Source organism: Mytilus californianus, unplaced genomic scaffold, assembly GCF_021869535.1.
Source record: "Mytilus californianus isolate M0D057914Y unplaced genomic scaffold, xbMytCali1.0.p SCAF_1, whole genome shotgun sequence".
NCBI lineage: Eukaryota > Metazoa > Mollusca > Bivalvia > Mytilida > Mytilidae > Mytilus > Mytilus californianus.
Genome location: NW_026262581.1, coordinates 103,113,874 through 103,132,401, shown reverse-complemented (window position 1 = coordinate 103,132,401; position 18,528 = coordinate 103,113,874). Strand labels below are relative to the sequence as shown.

The window sequence follows — 18,528 nt, the reverse complement described above, 5'->3', positions numbered from 1 at the left end:
TGTAACGATATTCGAGATATTATCAAAAAACTAATGTGTGACCATTATGTCCTATTTTTTCAAGTTAATAACAGCGGCGGTGTTTTTAAGGAGTCGAAAATCAAAGCACGCCTTTTGTGAAGGAAACATTTAACAAGGAAAAATCAAACTAACTTTTAAAGAATTTTGCACATTAGTTTCAAAGGAGATTTTTAAAACACGCTTTCGACAGACGACGACCGACAACAAACGATGGCAATCGCTCGCATACCACTTCGACTACGAGACACAACTTCCTTAAGTGATAGGTGAAGGTCAGGGGATCCATTAGGCTCGATTATTAGGGGTCCAAAGTTTAACATAGGCCCCAATGGAAAAAGCTTTGAAAATCTTCTCCTTAAGAACTACCAGGCCATATTGGATCAATCTTAGAGAATGGATGGTCCTTATATATATATATGATGAGGATTAAATAGAAAAAAAGAAGATGTGGTATGATTGCCACAGAAATTAACAACTATAGGTCACCGTACAGCTTTCAACAATGAGCAAAGCCCATACCACATAGTCATCTATAAAAGGCTCCGAAATAACAAATGTAAAACAGTTCAAACGAGAAAACTAACGGCCTAATTTATGTACAAAAAATAAACGAAAAACAAATATGTAACACATCAACAAGCAACAACCACTGAATTACAGGCTCCTGACTTGGGACAGGCACATACATACAGAATGTGGCGGGGTTAAACATGTTAACGGGATCCTAACCCTCTCCCTAAGTTTGTAGGAATAGTTGTCCTATGGAACATTGGTTTAAAGAACTTTGGGTCCAAAGTTTAATACAGGCTTCAATAGAGAGTACGCTGTAAGAATCTCATTAAGAACTAACAGTAGCAATGCAGTTATAATTTGCATCAAGCATCAGTAGGCCATTAAGATGCAATTGTGTACAAATGAAGGTACATAGGTCCATGGGTCTGAGCACTAGGAGTCCAAAGTTTAACATAGTCTTTATTTTGAAAAGCTTAAAATTCATCTTCTTTAGAATCTGCAATGGAAATGCAGTCATATTTTACACGAATCTGTACATGCCAAACATAACTAGAGGCTCCAAGGAGCCTGAATCGCTCCCCTGTTCAACTGGGTCTCATTTGACTTGATTACAAAATAAAGTTCTAGTATGTGCAAGTAAATAACTTTAATTAAGCTTGATTGAATTTAGTGTTCATTATTCTCCAAAAAAGATGAATTTGTTTACGCTACAAACTTTTCCCTCACTGACAACCATTTTGAATTTTCTATCTTAAAAAGTGACAACGCTAAGGTTGTCGTAATTATGACATAGCAATCAGGAGCCTGTAATTCAGTGGTTGTCGTTTGTTGCTGTGTTACATATTTGTTTTTTGTTCACATTTTTTGTACATAATAAAGCCGTCAGTTTTCGCGTTTGAAATAAATTGTTTAACATTTGTTATTTCGGGGCCTTTTATAGCTTACTATGCGGGGGCTTTGCTCATAATTGAAGGCATTATGATGACCTATAGTTGTTAATTTCTGTGTCATTTAGTCTCTTGGCAATCATAATACATACTCTTTGTTTATATATATAGCGATGTCGTTATAACGACATAAGGATGTTGTTATTACGACATAGCGATGTCGTTATTACGACATAGTGATGTCGTTATTACGACATGTTATGTCGAAATTACGACATAGTTATGTCGTTATTACGACATAGCGTCGTAATTACGACATAAATTTTTTTTTTTCGAATTACCCTTATCGGCTTCCGTAATTTGTCACGCAGCCAATAAGTGTTTTTTTCGAGAAATACTGTAAATATATCGATATCAAAAAAGCACTACTGCTTTCAGTAACTTCACAATCTTTCATATATGTCTTAGTTATCATATGAAATTTTTTTAATGTAGCTATTTCGGTTGTAGTACTGATATAACCAAATAAAGAGCTCAAATTGAGATAGGATATTTATTATGCGTTTTTCATTTATCTTTGCATTCTTTTCTAACCAAGACAATTATGTAGCAGTTTTAAATGTGCTCATGTGTATATAAATTGTTGTCGCATAATGAGATTTTAAAATCTTTAGAAATTTCTGATTTGATATAGCCTGTTTCTTTCGTTGTGTGGTGTTCTTTTGTATACTTAATCTTGTTTACTTAGAAGTACATGACGCACCGGTCTCGCTCCTTTTGAAGTTCGTGCAATTACATCTGTTTTTGTTTCTTCCCCTAATTTGTCTTCCATAACGATTCATTAATTTGAACATCGGTGAACTATGTTTGTCTTAATTTAATTAATTCCCTAAACTATCTAACTAGGCGCATTTTAGATGATGGCTAAACGGTATAGATGATACCAATAACAATACTCTATTGAAATAACAAACTAACTAACTAACTAAAAGTAACTAATTTTATTCAGTATAAAATCCAGTACAAAAGGAATATCGCTGAAATACATGAAAACATAAAAAAAAAAAAAAAAAAAAAAAAACATAAAGAGACAACAATTGTGACACTTATAACAAACAAAAGACAAAATAACCCTTCAATATTATGCAATTATTCCCACTGATGAATTTCGAATCAAAATACATTTGTCTATATATAAAAGAAATCTGTTGAGAACATCAGTCTCCGAACACTTCATTAAATATCTAAATTTATCAAAATTATCTAAATTACAAAAACACGGTATAATATTAACAATATCATCATTAAACTTTTTCCTCTCGTCTTGATAGAGGTTACATTCACACATAAAATGAAACTCATCTTCAATTTTGTTATCAATACAATGTTTACATATTCTTTGATCCAAAGGCGTATTATTATATCTGCCTTTTTCAATGTGTAAATTGTGGTTAGAAATTCTTAATTTACATAACTGTCTAATATATTGTTTTGAGATATTCAACTTTGTATAAGTCTCAGGTTTATATTCCTTTTTTAACTTGTAATATGTGCGTTATTTGTTTTGGTTTTCGCCTGACATACATGAGAAAAAATATTTTCCATATCTTTCTTGTGATATCTTTTTCACTGCAGATATGAGTTTTCCTTCTGACAGTGTTCCTTTATTATTCCAGACATGGTCAAAACCAATGAATTTTAGAAACTGAAAAATGTGTTTATTGAAGGTACATGGAAAGGTACAATCAACATCTTCGATTGACTTATATGCTAATTTTGAAAAATTCAAAAGAGGGTCTTTATACAAATATATCCAGTATTTAAGAGATTGCAAAATAACAAATATAGAGATTGGATAACGACTAAGTTCTGCCATACTGGCAATATTAGAAGCATATTTAGTGGCACCAAGTACAAATTTACAATATGTAGTAGAGAATTGATAAGAAGTAGTGGATTCGTAAACGATAATCAACGAGCGACTTTAGTCGCAAGTTGATTATCGTTTCCGAATCCACTACTTCTTATCAATTCTCTAGCTTAACCCATTTCTAGTAAAACGACTGTCTGTTTTATGTTTTGACAATGAATCAATGAAATTTACGTTTAATCATGAAAATTACTTTAAGAGCTTTCTTACTAAGATCTTCAACTGCAGTACTGAAAGAACCTAATGCTCTCATTACAATACCTAGGTATTTATACTCTTGAACACTTTTGATAAGATTTTGCTCAAAATAAAAATTCAATAATTTACCTGATTTATTAAATACTATTATTTGAGTTTTTTCTATATTCAATGATAATTCCCATTTTTGACAATAAAGTTCCAAGTAAAAAAAAAGAGAGAAAACAAGATATGACTAGAAAAATTTAAGACAATTGACTAGATAAAAATGAAAACAAAACGAAAAAAAAAAAAAAAAATAAAAATAAAAATAAAATATATCTTAGATACAATAAAAAAAAAAAAAATTACAAAACTCTTATGAAATACCAATAAAAATACTCTTATGAAATACAAATAAGAATACTTTAATGAAATACCAATTACAATACCTGTTTATCAAAGAATCAGTGCCCCTACTTACTTAATACATTTAATTATTGTTTGAAAGTCCTAACGAATAAATCAAAGGGGACACAACCCTAGACCGTTACCGATGAATTATGTGGAAATCGTTAATAAAATCAAGTATTTATTAAGTAACTATATCTCTGAACTGATTTCATTGTCATTCTATTGTCTTTTTATTGCTGTTTAACTGTCTTCTTGATTTCTGGTTATTTATTTTTTGTTTAGTTTAAAAAAAAATGCAATCTTGTTACCTTTTTTAGGTGTCGCTCCACAATTGTCCGGCTTAAGTACATCAACATTTTACAACGACGAACTTTCGATAGGAGACACAACAGCTACCATTACGACCACTGACAACGATCAAGAGGACATTGGAAGCTTAACACTGACATTACAAACATCTACAACTTATTTTGAAATTGTGACTGGTTCAAGTAAGTTAATTGAATACCGTTTGTCTAGAAATACAATTATCGAAATAATTTTCATTTTGTATGTTGCCAAATCGGTTTTACAAAATAAAACATCAATAGCAAATTGAAATATGCATGTTGTTTATATATATTGTAGAGACAGTACATTTAAAAAATGAAATTCTAAAATTATGAAACTAAAACTATAACGCTACCATGACTTGAAGTGTCTGTATTGACGTTACAAATTCTTTTGATTTTAAAAGATTTAAATTGTCTTAATAACCATATATATTTTTTTTGAATTTAAAAATCCATAATCGTAACCAGAATATATATCTCCTAAATGATACGATATTCCAGGGCTTTAGTTTCATATCATGATTTCTTTTAAAGAGGTTGCTTGCAAGGAAGCTATTTTATCAAGGGTTCCAAGTGATAAAATTGAAGTCATCCCTTTGAAAGTTTTATGGACGCGATCATGATTTGGTTGACCGCTATGGAATATCTGTGTCACAGATGACTGCGGATACGTTCCAATTGTAGTAACCACAATCCCGTTTTTCTTTTCCTGGCAAGTGACATTAAAAAAGTCGACATATGACCGTATATTTGCTTGCTTGAGTAGCACGACGGATGCCACAAGTGGAGTAAGAACTGTTATCCTTCAGGAGCACCTGAATGTTTAGTGGTCTTCGTTAAGTCCAATTTTAAATTTGTACTCTTGGTATCTTCTATTTCATGTTTCTTTTTTCTACTGGACTTTTGCATCATAGTATTATGTGCCAAGAACCCGCTTGTAGCTGCTCCTTTAAAATTCTCGTAGAACATGTATTTAACTGTTCTGGTCAGTCACTTTTAATAACATTAATGTTACCAATTCTTCTGTACCAGATGCGCATATCGACAATAAATGTCTTTTCAGTGATGCTCGAGTCCAAATTTATTTGAAAATTCAAAGCTTATTAAAAAACGAAGAGCTTATAAACACGATAATTCAGGGCATTCATTTTGTATTATGATTCCAAGTTGCCGCCTAAAATGAGACTAGCAAACAAATGAATCTTAATCATTGCACAGATTTTTCGGCCTCTGTTAAGAAAACAGTATTTCAAAAGGACAAACAAAATCTTGATATCCCACCAACTTTCATGGTTTGTAAACGAGTCATATCAAGATAGTCCATCCTTAATTTTTCTTTTTAAGTAGGTAATTTTGTTTTATAGAACCAAGCTTGATTATTCTGCAAACTAAGCTTCCAATTCCCGCGGGCAAAGTAAATCTTTGACGAATTTAGCTATGTTTGATATCTCTTTTGAACATATATCTCCTAACTTTTGTACATGTTTATACATCTCTTGTTTTCAAATGTTTAAGTTTGAGCATACCTGATGTAGGTTAATCAAGAAAGCAGTTCGGACACACGAAATCTATAACATTTTAATTTCATTGACTATGTCATACATTAATGTAAATGGTATATCGCACATTTACTTTTTGATAGATGACATAACAGTTAAAGCTGTACCGCCTGTTGGGACTTATACTCTACAACTGGAGGTCGAGGATCCTTGCACTTTATCATCAACTGATTCAAAAACTATAACAATAAACAACAGAGTAAGTATTTACACAGTTTAATGAATAAAGACATATATTTTTGAAATGAAGAAAACTTAAAATAGTTATAATATGCAATAATATGCAATGTGCAGTGTTATGTACTCCTCCTTGGCATCTTTTTATTTAAATACCGCATCAATTGAATTTGGCAGTAATGCACATATCCACCCGTCCGTACGTCTAGCTTCGTTTGTTTGTCCATCCGTCACAGTAATTTCCGGATGATGATTAAAATACCATTAGACAAATATATAAAATTTTAACTCAATCATAGACTTATGAATACATTACTTTTTCCATTTTTGATGGTTTTGACATTAGCTGTACAAGAATTATGACCCTTAATTTTGAGAAAAAAATTGGATTTCGCGGTTTTCCAGATGATCTTTTAAGTACCGCTTGACGAAATTATTTTGAAATTTCAAGAGTTTGATGGTTTTGGATTGACTATTTCAGATTAACATGCCATACTTAGCTAAAGTACCACTTTACACATTTTGTGTAAAATTTTGATACTATGTCACGAATCACTGATGACAGACCATACACGACTATTTTTATTTTGATGGTTCTGAAGTAAACTGTTCAGGGGTTATGACCCTTAGTTTTGTGAAAAAAATGGGATTTCTTGGTTTTCCAGATTAAAGATTAAAAAGAATAAGGTATGCATATCGATACAAAAGTGCCGAGTACCTGAGCTGATCTTTTAAGCTAAGGTCAACATTGTGCAACTACTAAGAAGCAAATAGAAATGTTTACTTGTGAATAAAACCTTTTGTAAGGAAATTTATTCACCTTTTCATTTATAAGTACTTGTACGAATATATTTTTTTTTCTAAAAAAGTTCATCGGAAGAGACCTTGCCGCCTTGTTGATAAATATTCCGTATCAACCTCACAAATAATACATAATGGTCTTGGCGTGGCTCGGTACTTATACAACTGATAACGTGTTATTGTGCTATGGTCATTTTTTGTATTCTTGTCTTTCCTTTTTGCTTATTTGCTTTGTCTATATGCCATTTTGTTTTCTTTGTTGACATATTTGTTTGTTTTTATAGTGATTAAGATTATAACCTCATGTTGACTGCTGTACCCCTACTTTTGACATTTTTACCTATTATGTGTCTGTTTTTATCATACATTGTTGTCAATATAATGAAATTCTATGCAACTGTCATACAAGTGAGAGGTTTAGCTAGCTATAACACCAGGTTTTCCACCATTTTCTACATATAGTAATGCCTGTACCAAGTCAGGAGCATGACAGTTGTTTTCCATTCGTTTGATGTGTTTGAGCTTTTGATTTTGCCTTTTGATAAGGGCTCTCCGTTCTCGGTATATTTGTTACTAGTATTTACTTTTTATCCAATAAATGCATTTGATTTTTTTTCCAGTTTTGTTATCAGCATAATCTGCTAAAAAGTAAAAATTGCACTTTGCCATTGTGCATTTTGCTACTTTTAATCAAATGAAAACTTACATACGGACTTCATTAGCATTGGCTATGCTCTTAACACAAAAAATGCACCAACATAATTAACCGAAACGATAGGTATATGTCGCAATTCACTATCGATATGTTTTCGCAATCTCAGATCTTAAGATACCAAAATAGTTGTGTCCTTTTCCCGATTGCTACATTTTGATTGAGTGTTGTTTCACATGCATTGGGGAGTCATGCATGCAATGCAGGTTATTTTTTTGTCGACACACCCGGTCTCGCCCCTTTTGCGATTCAGTCAGTTTTGTTTGTTACCTTGGTTTGTCTTCTGAATTGATTTATATTGATTTAAACATTGGTAAACTACTGTAGCCTATATGGCCAAATCAAAATAATTTCTTCCAAGCATCTGATGCTATGGAAACAAGTATAGCATGTGTTGAAGATATCTATCTTCTTATTGAAGACATATTGTAGGACAACCCACTATTTAAAGATGATTACATATAGATATGGTGCTGTTGATTTCAGGGAAGTTCGATGCAATCTGCATTTTGTTCGGTACTGGCATGATTATTAACAAAATTTTCTTAAATTCTCTGCTGATGAATTAAGAAATTATTAAGAAGTAAGGTTTTAACTCCGTCAGGCAAAATTTACCGTAGATGAATTTGGCTATTTTATTAGGCCCCTTTTAGTCATATTTTTCTGCATGTCTTATGTCTGATACATCCTTGGCTTATGAATGTTTGGATTTGAGTGTTCCTGAAGAAGATAAAAATCCAGGAAAGCGCTTCGGACGCAAAGTAAAAATGTTTTCCCCTTACCTCGCAAGTTATTCTTGAAATATTTTATTCTAGTATTTCTATGGCATTTAATACAATAATTTAAGAAACATTTGACACAAAGGTTAAAGTGTTTAATATCAAGTTCAATTTAAAAATGACGTTAAAAAAGTTGTAATACTACTTACTAAATGTATTTTTGAATCCAAAACAGGATTTCATAGGAACTGGTTTTATGATACGAAACGTAATTAGCCTTAGCAAAAAGAATCCAAAGCTCCAGCGGCTCTTTTCACAAAAAATCTTAAGAGTAAAAAAACTCGTAAGTCATACACATTTCAGTATAACTTACGATCAATATTAATCGTAAGATTTTTTGTGAAAAGAGTCGCAGCATTTAAATTGTTTTACACTTTTCGGTGTCTTCGTTGTCAAGGAGCGATAAATGCATAAACCTAGACATGGAGAAACTTAGTTATAAATGTGTTGGTGGAAACAATGTTGTGTACAAAAAAGCCTGGCTATAAATAAAAAAAAGCAGTACCCCTCTATTAACCGACCAATACCAATAAGATTTTTTTAACGTTTATCTGTGGCTTTAATTAACAAAGGAAAGCCCAATCCCTTTTTGGAAAACTTATCAAAATGATCTTCTAGTATCTCAAAAACATTTTGACATGACTATTTATTTTTAATGGTTTAAATTAAGTGTTTCTGAATAGCGTTTAAAGCAAAGTATAAATCAACATTAGCCCACATGCCAAACACATTTATAACATAAGAACTTCTTTCGGATTTTCATATCCCTTGTGTCGATAACCGATGGGAATCAAGTCAAAATTAAACTAATAGATAATTCCAGCAAGTCATTCAATATCGTCCCCTTAGTTGTGTATGAAACCATCACAATACTCCGTCTGCATTGATTTTTCAGCCACCTGTAATGAACAACCTTCCAGGGTCTGTATCAATATCAGAAGATACAGCGGGTAGTACGTTAGTTTTTACAATCAATGCCACAGACACAGTTACTGATCCATTAACTTGTATAAATAGTGGAAGTTCAGTAACATTCTCTGTTACAGCCATACCATCAACTACAGGTAAATTTTCTCTTTTTCAACCATACAATCATCTACAGGTAAAATATCTCTGTTACAACCATACCATCAACAGCAAGTATAAATTCTCTGTTACAACCATACCATCAACTACAGGTGAAATTTCAAAACAAATCTGTTCATACAATAATGGTACAGAAAAAGCAACTTCTTATAGGAGTTATTGGCCTAAAATGACGATTTTTACCTTATTTTGCCGATTAACTTGAAATGTACCATCGACCGAGAGAACATTTTCAGTGCTATAATGATCAGCACGACAAGATCTACAAATATGTCAAACAGGGCTTAAATCGTTGGAAAATTATAACCCCTAAATAACGATTCAACAAATGTTTTTGCCTTTCTGCTTATCTTAAAAACCATAATAGATAAAGAGAAAATTTAATATGCAAAACGATCAGCAGTACATGATCTTCAAATTGTTCAACATAGCCGTATCGTACTCATAGGAGTAATTGCCTTTAAGTGACAGTTTTTACTATTTTTTGCATTTTTGATCAAACATATAGATAAAGAAAATTTAAACAGCAAAATAGATCTACAAATTAGTCAAGATGGCCGAAATAGTTAGTTGACTTCTCATAGGAATAATTGACCTTTACTAATGATGACCAAGACAAGATCTACAAATAAGTCAACACTACTAAAATTATAAGTTGTATCCATATAGGAGTTATTGCCATTAAGGTGATGTTTACCAAATTTTATGTGTTTTTTCAAAAACTATAGAAAATAAAGGGAAACTGTTTGCAACACAATGATCAGCTAGAAAAAAGCTACATAAAGGCCAACAAAGCTAAAACAAAAAAAATTACGTTCTTTGAAAAGTTATTAGCCTTTGAATGACTATTTTTACAATTTTTTTTTGTGTTTGAGCAAAAACTATAAAAGAAAGAGAGTCAATGAAAACAGAAAAAAATATCAACTAAAAAGAGAACTTGGTCATAAATAAATTATTCTAGTCTGTAATATTGGAAAAAATTATCAACTAAAAAGAGAACTTAGTCATGAATAATATATTATAGTCTGTATTATGGTAGGTAGCCATTGCTGAACATGCACATAAATACAGGTGAGCGACACAGGCACTTTCTAGCCTCTTGATTTTTTTAGAATATACATTTCAAGCAATTACTTTTTTCAAACTCATTAACTTCTATGTTCAACTTTAAGTTGACTCTTATCTTGGATTGAGTAAAAGCTGAAATCTTTGAAATTTCAAGGGAAAAATAAGTTGTTTATAAAATTCTATTAGTACCGATTATAAAAGTAAAAAAAAAAACAACATATAATGTTGATCTGATCGACAACGACAAGCTAAAATTTCATACATTTGAAATAGAGCATCAAAGTTAGAACTGCTTTTTGACTTTGTTTGACAAAAGGTCTCAAAGTATATATAATTTTCTGTTATTGTTCATTGATTGGCTTAATTAAATTGTACATTTATATACGATGGAAGATCAAACTAGACGGGAGACTAAATATGATTGCATTTCCTTTTTAAGACTATGGAGTTTATTTAAACGCTGGAATTACACTCGACTACGACACCACATCAACCCATACAGTAACTGTTGAATGTAACGATGGAGATGACACAGTGGATGGCGCATTAACAATTAATTTAATAAGAAATCAGGTGATGTATTAACTATTTTTTTGAAATAATCACTCACCTTTGAAACTGGAAAGAAAAAGGTCATGGTCACATGGATGAAAATGTCTGCTTGTAGAAGTAGAAGACTGTATATATATATTGGTTTCTGTTTGGTATTAAATTAATTGTTAAGATCCATTTTGTTACATCTGGTGATCCGTTTATTTGGCAATCGCCAATGGCAGTCAGCAGGGTTTAAGAACATCCGTTGTTCGACCTGCTAGTCAAATGCGTTTTGTTGAAATATACTTTTTCACTTTTTTGGTCTTTTGGAAAAAGTTGTTTGTGCTGTATTTAGACCCCTCTACCAAGAAATTTGTTTTGCATGCACACGTATAAAAATTGCGGTTTTTATCCAACGCAATCATAGGTTTGAACGTTGTTTTCAATTTAGACTTGTATATATATATATATATATATATATATATATATACAAGTCTAAATTAATATATATATATATGTATCTCAAAATATTCTTTTGGGTTTGTGCCACATAAATGTAAATGTAGGTAAGAAGTCAAACATAAGTTTCCTCAACTGTCATGGATCATTCAGTCACATTGATCGAACAAAACTGATTGTAATGTTAATTTTGTATCTATTTTAAATGTTTGACCTGTATAGAAAATGGTTAAAACTAAGGGAAAAAAATCAATTGAAAAAAAACATCTTACTCGCATACTTGAATACTTGAATCAAAGTTTTTTCAAAGATCAAATTGGACTTAAAAAAAAACCATTTGCACTTTCAAAAATGAGCCTTATGTCTTGAATCCTGCAATGCATGTTTGAAATGTAATAGACAAGGTCCTTTTTTTGTTTCATTATATGTATAAATTTATTAAGTTAATAAATATAAAATTGCCATCAAACACTACAGATTTCTTGAAAGTTTTATTGAAATTCAGTCTTGATTAAGAGGAATAACAGAAAAAAGAATCAATATACATCTCAGTTAACTGTGAAGTGGTAGTTTTATGTAAACGATTCTCAATATTAAAAATGTGGCTCTGAATAGCAGTTAATAAAAAATATAAACTAAATCATTTTGCAGCCGCCAGTCATTCAAAATTTACCTGATACTGCAAGCTTTTCAGAGGATGCCATCACCAACACCTTGTTACATACATTAACTGTAACAGATGCAGAGAGTGATACAATAACTTGTACGCTGAATCCCACTAGTCCTATATTTGATGTGTCTCCTATACCTCCTGCTAACACGGGTAAGTTATATAAATATTTGACTTTTGAAATATGCTAACTTTGATCGCGTTAACATCTTAATTTAGTTCTTTGAAATTCTTATATTAAAAAGTATGGCTTCGAATCCGTCAGGCAAAGGTCACCATAAATTGATTTGTGTAAATTTTAAGTCCATTTTATTCATATAGTTCTTCAACTATTTCAGTTCTTATACAGTCTTGTTTAACAAGAAAAGCGCTTCATACGTTTTAAATTTATAAAGTGTTGTTTTCGTTTTTATATGATTTGCATAATGATGAATCATTTCTATAAATTGGTTTTAAGCGCTTTCGGGGTTTTTTTTTTGAAAGGATATTTATGATATACCATATAATGATAATGAGATATGGTATGTTCGCCAATGAGACAGCTTTTTACCACAGTCCAAATGACGTGAAGGTAAACCACTATAGGTCACTGTATGGCCTTCAACAATGAGCTGACCAATACCATAAAGTCAGCTATGAGAGGTCTCGACATGACAAGATCTAACACAACATGTCATCTGTACTTATTTTGTCACCAATATGGAAAAAACATCACGAAACGGTATTAACGATTGACGATTGTTGAGAAAACACGAAATTACAATTATAATAAATTTCGTTAAAAAGTTTTTAATTTTACTTTTCCTGTTAAACCTTTCTGAATGTAAAATGAAAATAAATGTGGTGTTATATAAGCCCTTTACTGCATTTATTTACATCAGGAACTCTCAAATCCCAAAAAATCGTTAAACCAAGGAGTGTATATAGCACACATAAAAACTAATAAAATCAAATACATACAATAAACACTAGCCCTCTGAGTAAGTACCGCTGACTTTAAGATTTCAGTTTATACGTTATATGATAAACTAGCATATTAAGTGTTCAGGTCACTTATGATAACCTTCCGTCAGGCGGGTGATTTGGTTTTCTTTTCAGTTCCCTTTGTGTTGAACGCTTATTTACGGTTATTAATTTTGTCGAAACTTAAGGTTTCAAGTATACATGGAGAACTTAAATTCCAGAAACACGTTTAGTGCACATTTCAATCGTTATCAATTTTTTTTAAATTGAAAAAAATCGAAACTGTTATTCATGAATGTACTAATTTGATTTCAATATTTTACATAGCATATGGAATCTACCTGACAGGAGGGACAACATTGGATTATGATACCACTGCCTCTTACTCACTGACGGTAGAATGTAGTGACAACAGACGAAGTGATACTGGTACCTTTACTGTCAATTTGATACGAAACACTGTACGTTTTTAAACATAGAAAAGAGAATGATGAAACTCCTTTTTCTTAAATAAGCTGCTGTTGTTTCTTATATGGAAATCATTAAAACGAAATAAAGAATATGGGTTAGAATGAAAAAGTTTCAATTATCGTTTAGACAAATTGTTTTCATTTTAGTATTTGATTTGGATAATATGATAATGAAGGGAAATGATAATATGAACAGCAGTCAGTAAAATAATTGAACACTAAGAGTAGTTGCTTTAGTTTGGATAATTGTTGAATATGGATTAAAACGGGATTGGTTGGAACACATTTTTATAGAAAAAGATATACTATTATAAGAAACTGGTATTAATGTGATGCATCGTGAACGCATTTCGAAAATAAGTTCGAGTTAGTGGAGCTCAAACCCAAATAATTGAAATCTATTATGTATCAAACATTTGAAAACAATTAAATAAAACTTGGAGAAATATTTGTATTATCCTTGAAAATATTTTACCTAAAATATAAATCGAAGGCAGAGCCTTCGTTTGCAAGTTCCCTGAGTTTTTGGTGATAAACAAATAACTTCCAGAAACATAGATAAATGTGGGGACTCCTTTGTATTCTTTTACAAACGTAACAATAGATGGTTTGAGAGGAGAAAAGTAAAGCTTTACATGAATACATCGAAAACCTCTGTTGCTATTAGGTCAAGGAACAGTAAATGGGCTATGTCGCAGATTTTAATAAAATTTTGCATACAACTTTGGATCGTTGAACGATTACTGAAAATCGAAAAAAATAATGCATTTATCTCTTTTGTTATCTGATACATACATTTCTTTTTTAATGATATGAAATAATCATATGGTCACCGACTTCGTTTTTTGTCTAATAATCAATCTGTTACCTAGTTGGTATTGTAAAAATATTACGTTTTACTGCCTGCAACGCGATGACGTTACAATTATTTCGACGTTTTGTAGGATGTTTTCACGTAGAACACCACCTTGAATGATGTATACCGTAAAAAGGAAGTCGGTGACCCTATCATTATTTTACAGCATTTAAACGGAAATTTTTATGTATCAACGACCTATAGTTTTTTAAGAAAAATCTATGTATTAGAAATTAGAGATTTAATGAGTTTAAGTCAAATACAAAAAGGTTTTTCGCCGATTTTATGTGCTTTCTATACAATTGCTCATGTATTTTGAAAAAATTCAATCAGTAATATTTCAGATGATTAAAGAGATAAATGCATTATTTTTTCGATTTTCAGTTCAAAGAGCCAAAGTTGTATGCAAAATTTTAGCAAAATCTGTGACATAGCCCATTTAATGTAACTTGACCTTAAGTAATGTATTACAGAAGATAAACGAAGAGCAGAAACACTAAGGATTTTCTACCCCAGGATAAGATTATTGTAGCGGTATCTTGCAAAGCCATTTGGAATTTAAGGTCCTCAATGCTCTGCAACTTCGTAAATGACCTTTTTACTTTTTCTTTATTCAAGCGTCATTGATGAGTCTTTTGTAGACGAAATACGTGTGTGGCGTACAAAAGTTTAAGCCTGGTATCTATAATGAGTTTATTGATTATTTTTTAGCCACCAGTTATACAAAGCTTACCCAATTCAACAAGCCTTATTGAGGATGCCAACACCAACACCTTGCTACATACACTTACTGTAACAGATGCAGAGAGTGACACAATAACTTGTATGCTGAATCCCACTAGTGCTATATTTGATGTTTCTCTAATTGCTCCTGCAAACACTGGTATGTAATTTACCTAGTTTACAGTTAAAATTGAACTTTTGATATGGGTACAAAAACATTTTGCAAACATTTCATTTTTTTTTCGTAGACCCATATTCACATACAAAGCAAGTAAAAAGACACTATTTCGTTTTCGGGGTACCCTATCAAAAGAGTACAAAATGTTGGAAAAGTGGAACACGTTTGCGGGTAAATTAGTTTTATTTTCATATCAGTAACTGCTATATATGGAGAAACTAGATAGGTGTTTTTCTGCGGAGTTCGATATTTTTTGTTATTTTACTTTTTGCAATATTTTACACAGTATATGGAATCTACCTGATAGGAGGAACAACATTGGATTACGATACAACGTCCTCTTATTCACTGACAGTAGAATGTAGTGACAACAGACGAAGTGATACTGGTACCTTTACTGTCAATTTGATACGAAACACTGTACGTCTATTTTTTTCTATAAAGAAAACATCTGTAACATATGAATAACAGGGGATATGGAATATACGTCACAGACAGTAAACCAATTACTCTTTCTACAACCACCAAAAAGGTCCACCAAACCCATCCCCCCCCAAAAAATAAAAAACAGGCTTTTTCATACCGTCTTCCACAATAAAGAATTATATAATTGTTTATCATCCACGAAATTGCCAAAAAAGTGAGAAAATGGAAAAAAAAAACACGCTGAACACACATTTGTAATTAAGATCAAATTTACTGAGAACGTCTGCTTTGCTCAAAATAGATTTCACTAATCACCACTGCTCAAGCATTTGCTTTATATGCAGAAAGTTGTTCTTGACTAGTAGTATCAAATACCGGAAATAGAAAGTACATGGCAAGTATTTTAACCAAAGTGAGCATAAATTAAAAAGGGTTAACATTCATTGGAAAACCTTTATTTTAATGAAAGAAATTTCTGTTCACAATATATTCTTTTTGTCAATTTTTATGAATGAGTATCATGAGTACTTATGGTACAAGGGTTTTAAAGTTGTTTCAACCTTCAATCATTTTATTCAATTCAAGAAAAATATATTTATATTTTGTAGCCACCAGAAATAAACAGTTTACCAAATACAGAAAGTATATCGGAGGATCTCAGTACCAAGACTTTAATTCATACCCTAAACGTAACGGACGTCAACACTGCCGATATCATCACATGCTCATTAAACTCAAACAATGCTTTATTTGAATTAAGTAAATTACCACCTGCCTTAGGTTTGTAGTTCCTTTTACGATATTATCATTTTTTCCTGTTGTCAATATTTGAAAGCAGTAGCATATGATGTAACACCGTAATACAAGTTTGGAAAGGTAAACATCGCGTCGAGTTTAAGAAAAATTACTTCAGTTCTACGCCTAGGGAGGGGCTATACTTCGTTACTTCTATCATCCCGTCTCATTTGATTTGCGTCGTATTTTTCTAAGGAACTACAAAAGGAGCTTCATGAAATTTGGTACCAATCTTTCTTTGAGCATACTATATCGTATGATGTCGATTGCTTCTCAGCTTCATTATTTAAAAACAATAGATACTACCAAATCGAGGCAACCAGACTTGCTTAGGTTTGAGTTGATGCCATTCACTTATGTTTTATTTTCTTAATTTTATTTAAATAGTCTTTTAGATTACTAATCAAAGCAGAATCGAAAACGTGTATAAACCTAAGTATGAACATGTCATTCCTTGTGATGCCATTTCACATCAATTGCTCAGGATTTTCTACCTCAAGAATAGTTTAGCTGAGCTGTATTTGGTACAAGCGTTCGGAATTTTGGGTCTTCATTGCTCTTCAATTTTGTCCTTTATTTAGGCTTTCTTATTTTCATGATTCAATCGTTATGGATGTGTCATGTAGATCGTCTGGCGTACAAAATTATAACTTGGCATCTGTGATGATGTCCTATCATTGAATAACCCATATTTCAGCCAATACTTACATCTCATATATCCCAGTGAACTTGAAATTAAGGATACTACTGATACTAGAAGGACTGCTTCATACCTTGATCTTTTCCTCAATATTGACACAGATGGACGACTTCACACGAAAATCTATGATAAACGGGACGATTTCAACTTCCAAATTATCAATTTCCCATTTCTCAGCAGTAACATACCCTCTGCCCCTTCGTATGGTGTTTACATATCTCAGTTGATACGTTATGCTCGTGCATGTTCACACTATACGGACTTCATATACAGGAGTGTGCTCCTAACGCAGAAACTGCTCCAACAAAGTTATGAGGAGGACAGATTAAAAATGACACTTCGTAAATTTTACGGACACCTTCACGAATTGGTTGATCCATACGATGTGTCTTTGTCCAAACTAACTAAGGACATTTTTACCACGTGTTAGATTGTGGTTTGACATTACGTCGTCTGATCTTTTAATTACCGAACGTGACTTATTCCCGATTGTGACTGTTTTGCTGAGTGTGAATTCGCATTGCTATAAGACGTGTCACGGTACTTTTCTATCCAAAATTCATGTATTTAGTTTTGATGTTATATTTGTTATTCTCATCGGATTTTGTCAAATGTCTTATCGTTTGTAGTTGTAAATCTTATTTTTTTCTGTTGTACTCGTGTGTTATGGTAAAGATAATTAATCACCCAGTTCATTTATTAGATTTTAGTTTGGGTCAACTAAATTTATACGATATATTTGGTTTACAGTTTGATTTAGAAGAAACACCGACATAGCTAGATAATACAATTAATCATCTAATTACTACCACAATTTTATATTAATTAGTATTGTAATTTTCATTGTTATTAATAAATGTTATATGAGTATTACAAACCTAATCTTGAATTCGATCTTAATTCTATCCTATTTTGGGGAAATTTTTAGAAATTCAAATGTGACGTCACTTTGTGCGTTGATCTCTTTGGCTAACTCGGCTGTGAATTTTTATGTGCTGGTTTATGTTGTTTTATGTATCCGTTTTTATTCTGTAGTTAGTCACCACTTCGGTGTTATCATGTATATGTCATTTTTATAAATTTTCTGTTTGCAAAAGTATGAATTATTCTAAATAATAAGGATGTTCTTATCCCAGACAGAAAACCTTAGCCGTATTAGGCACAACTTTTTGGAACTTTTGGTCCTCAATGCTCTTCAACTTTGTACTTGTTTTGGCTTTCGATCTTTTTTGATCTGAGCGTCACTGGTTAGTCTTGTGTGGACGAAATGCGCGTCTTGCGTATTAAATTTTAAACCT

The 18,528-nt window shown here is 31.8% G+C and overlaps 1 protein-coding gene across 1 annotated transcript; it reads left to right on the top strand.

Annotated features, from left to right (window-relative positions):
• Positions 1-9,203: 9,203 nt before the first annotated feature.
• On the top strand, positions 9,204-15,299 carry LOC127738521 (uncharacterized). The gene is made up of 5 exons (XM_052249806.1): positions 9,204-9,366; positions 10,896-11,029; positions 12,101-12,272; positions 13,410-13,543; positions 15,120-15,299. Exons 1-5 carry the CDS (start codon positions 9,207-9,209, stop codon positions 15,297-15,299), a joined length of 780 nt encoding a protein of 259 aa, XP_052105766.1. The 5' UTR covers positions 9,204-9,206.
• The last annotated feature ends 3,229 nt before the right edge of the window (positions 15,300-18,528 follow it).

Excerpts from the sequence above, each read along its gene's own strand:
- LOC127738521 (XM_052249806.1), top strand. The coding sequence starts at position 9,207 with ATGAACAACCTTCCAGGGTCTGTATCAATATCAGAAGATACAGCGGGT. Across the intron at positions 9,367-10,895 it reads AGCCATACCATCAACTACAG|ACTATGGAGTTTATTTAAAC; the intron begins GTAAATTTTCTC and ends TTCCTTTTTAAG. Across the intron at positions 13,544-15,119 it reads TCAATTTGATACGAAACACT|CCACCAGTTATACAAAGCTT; the intron begins GTACGTTTTTAA and ends ATTATTTTTTAG.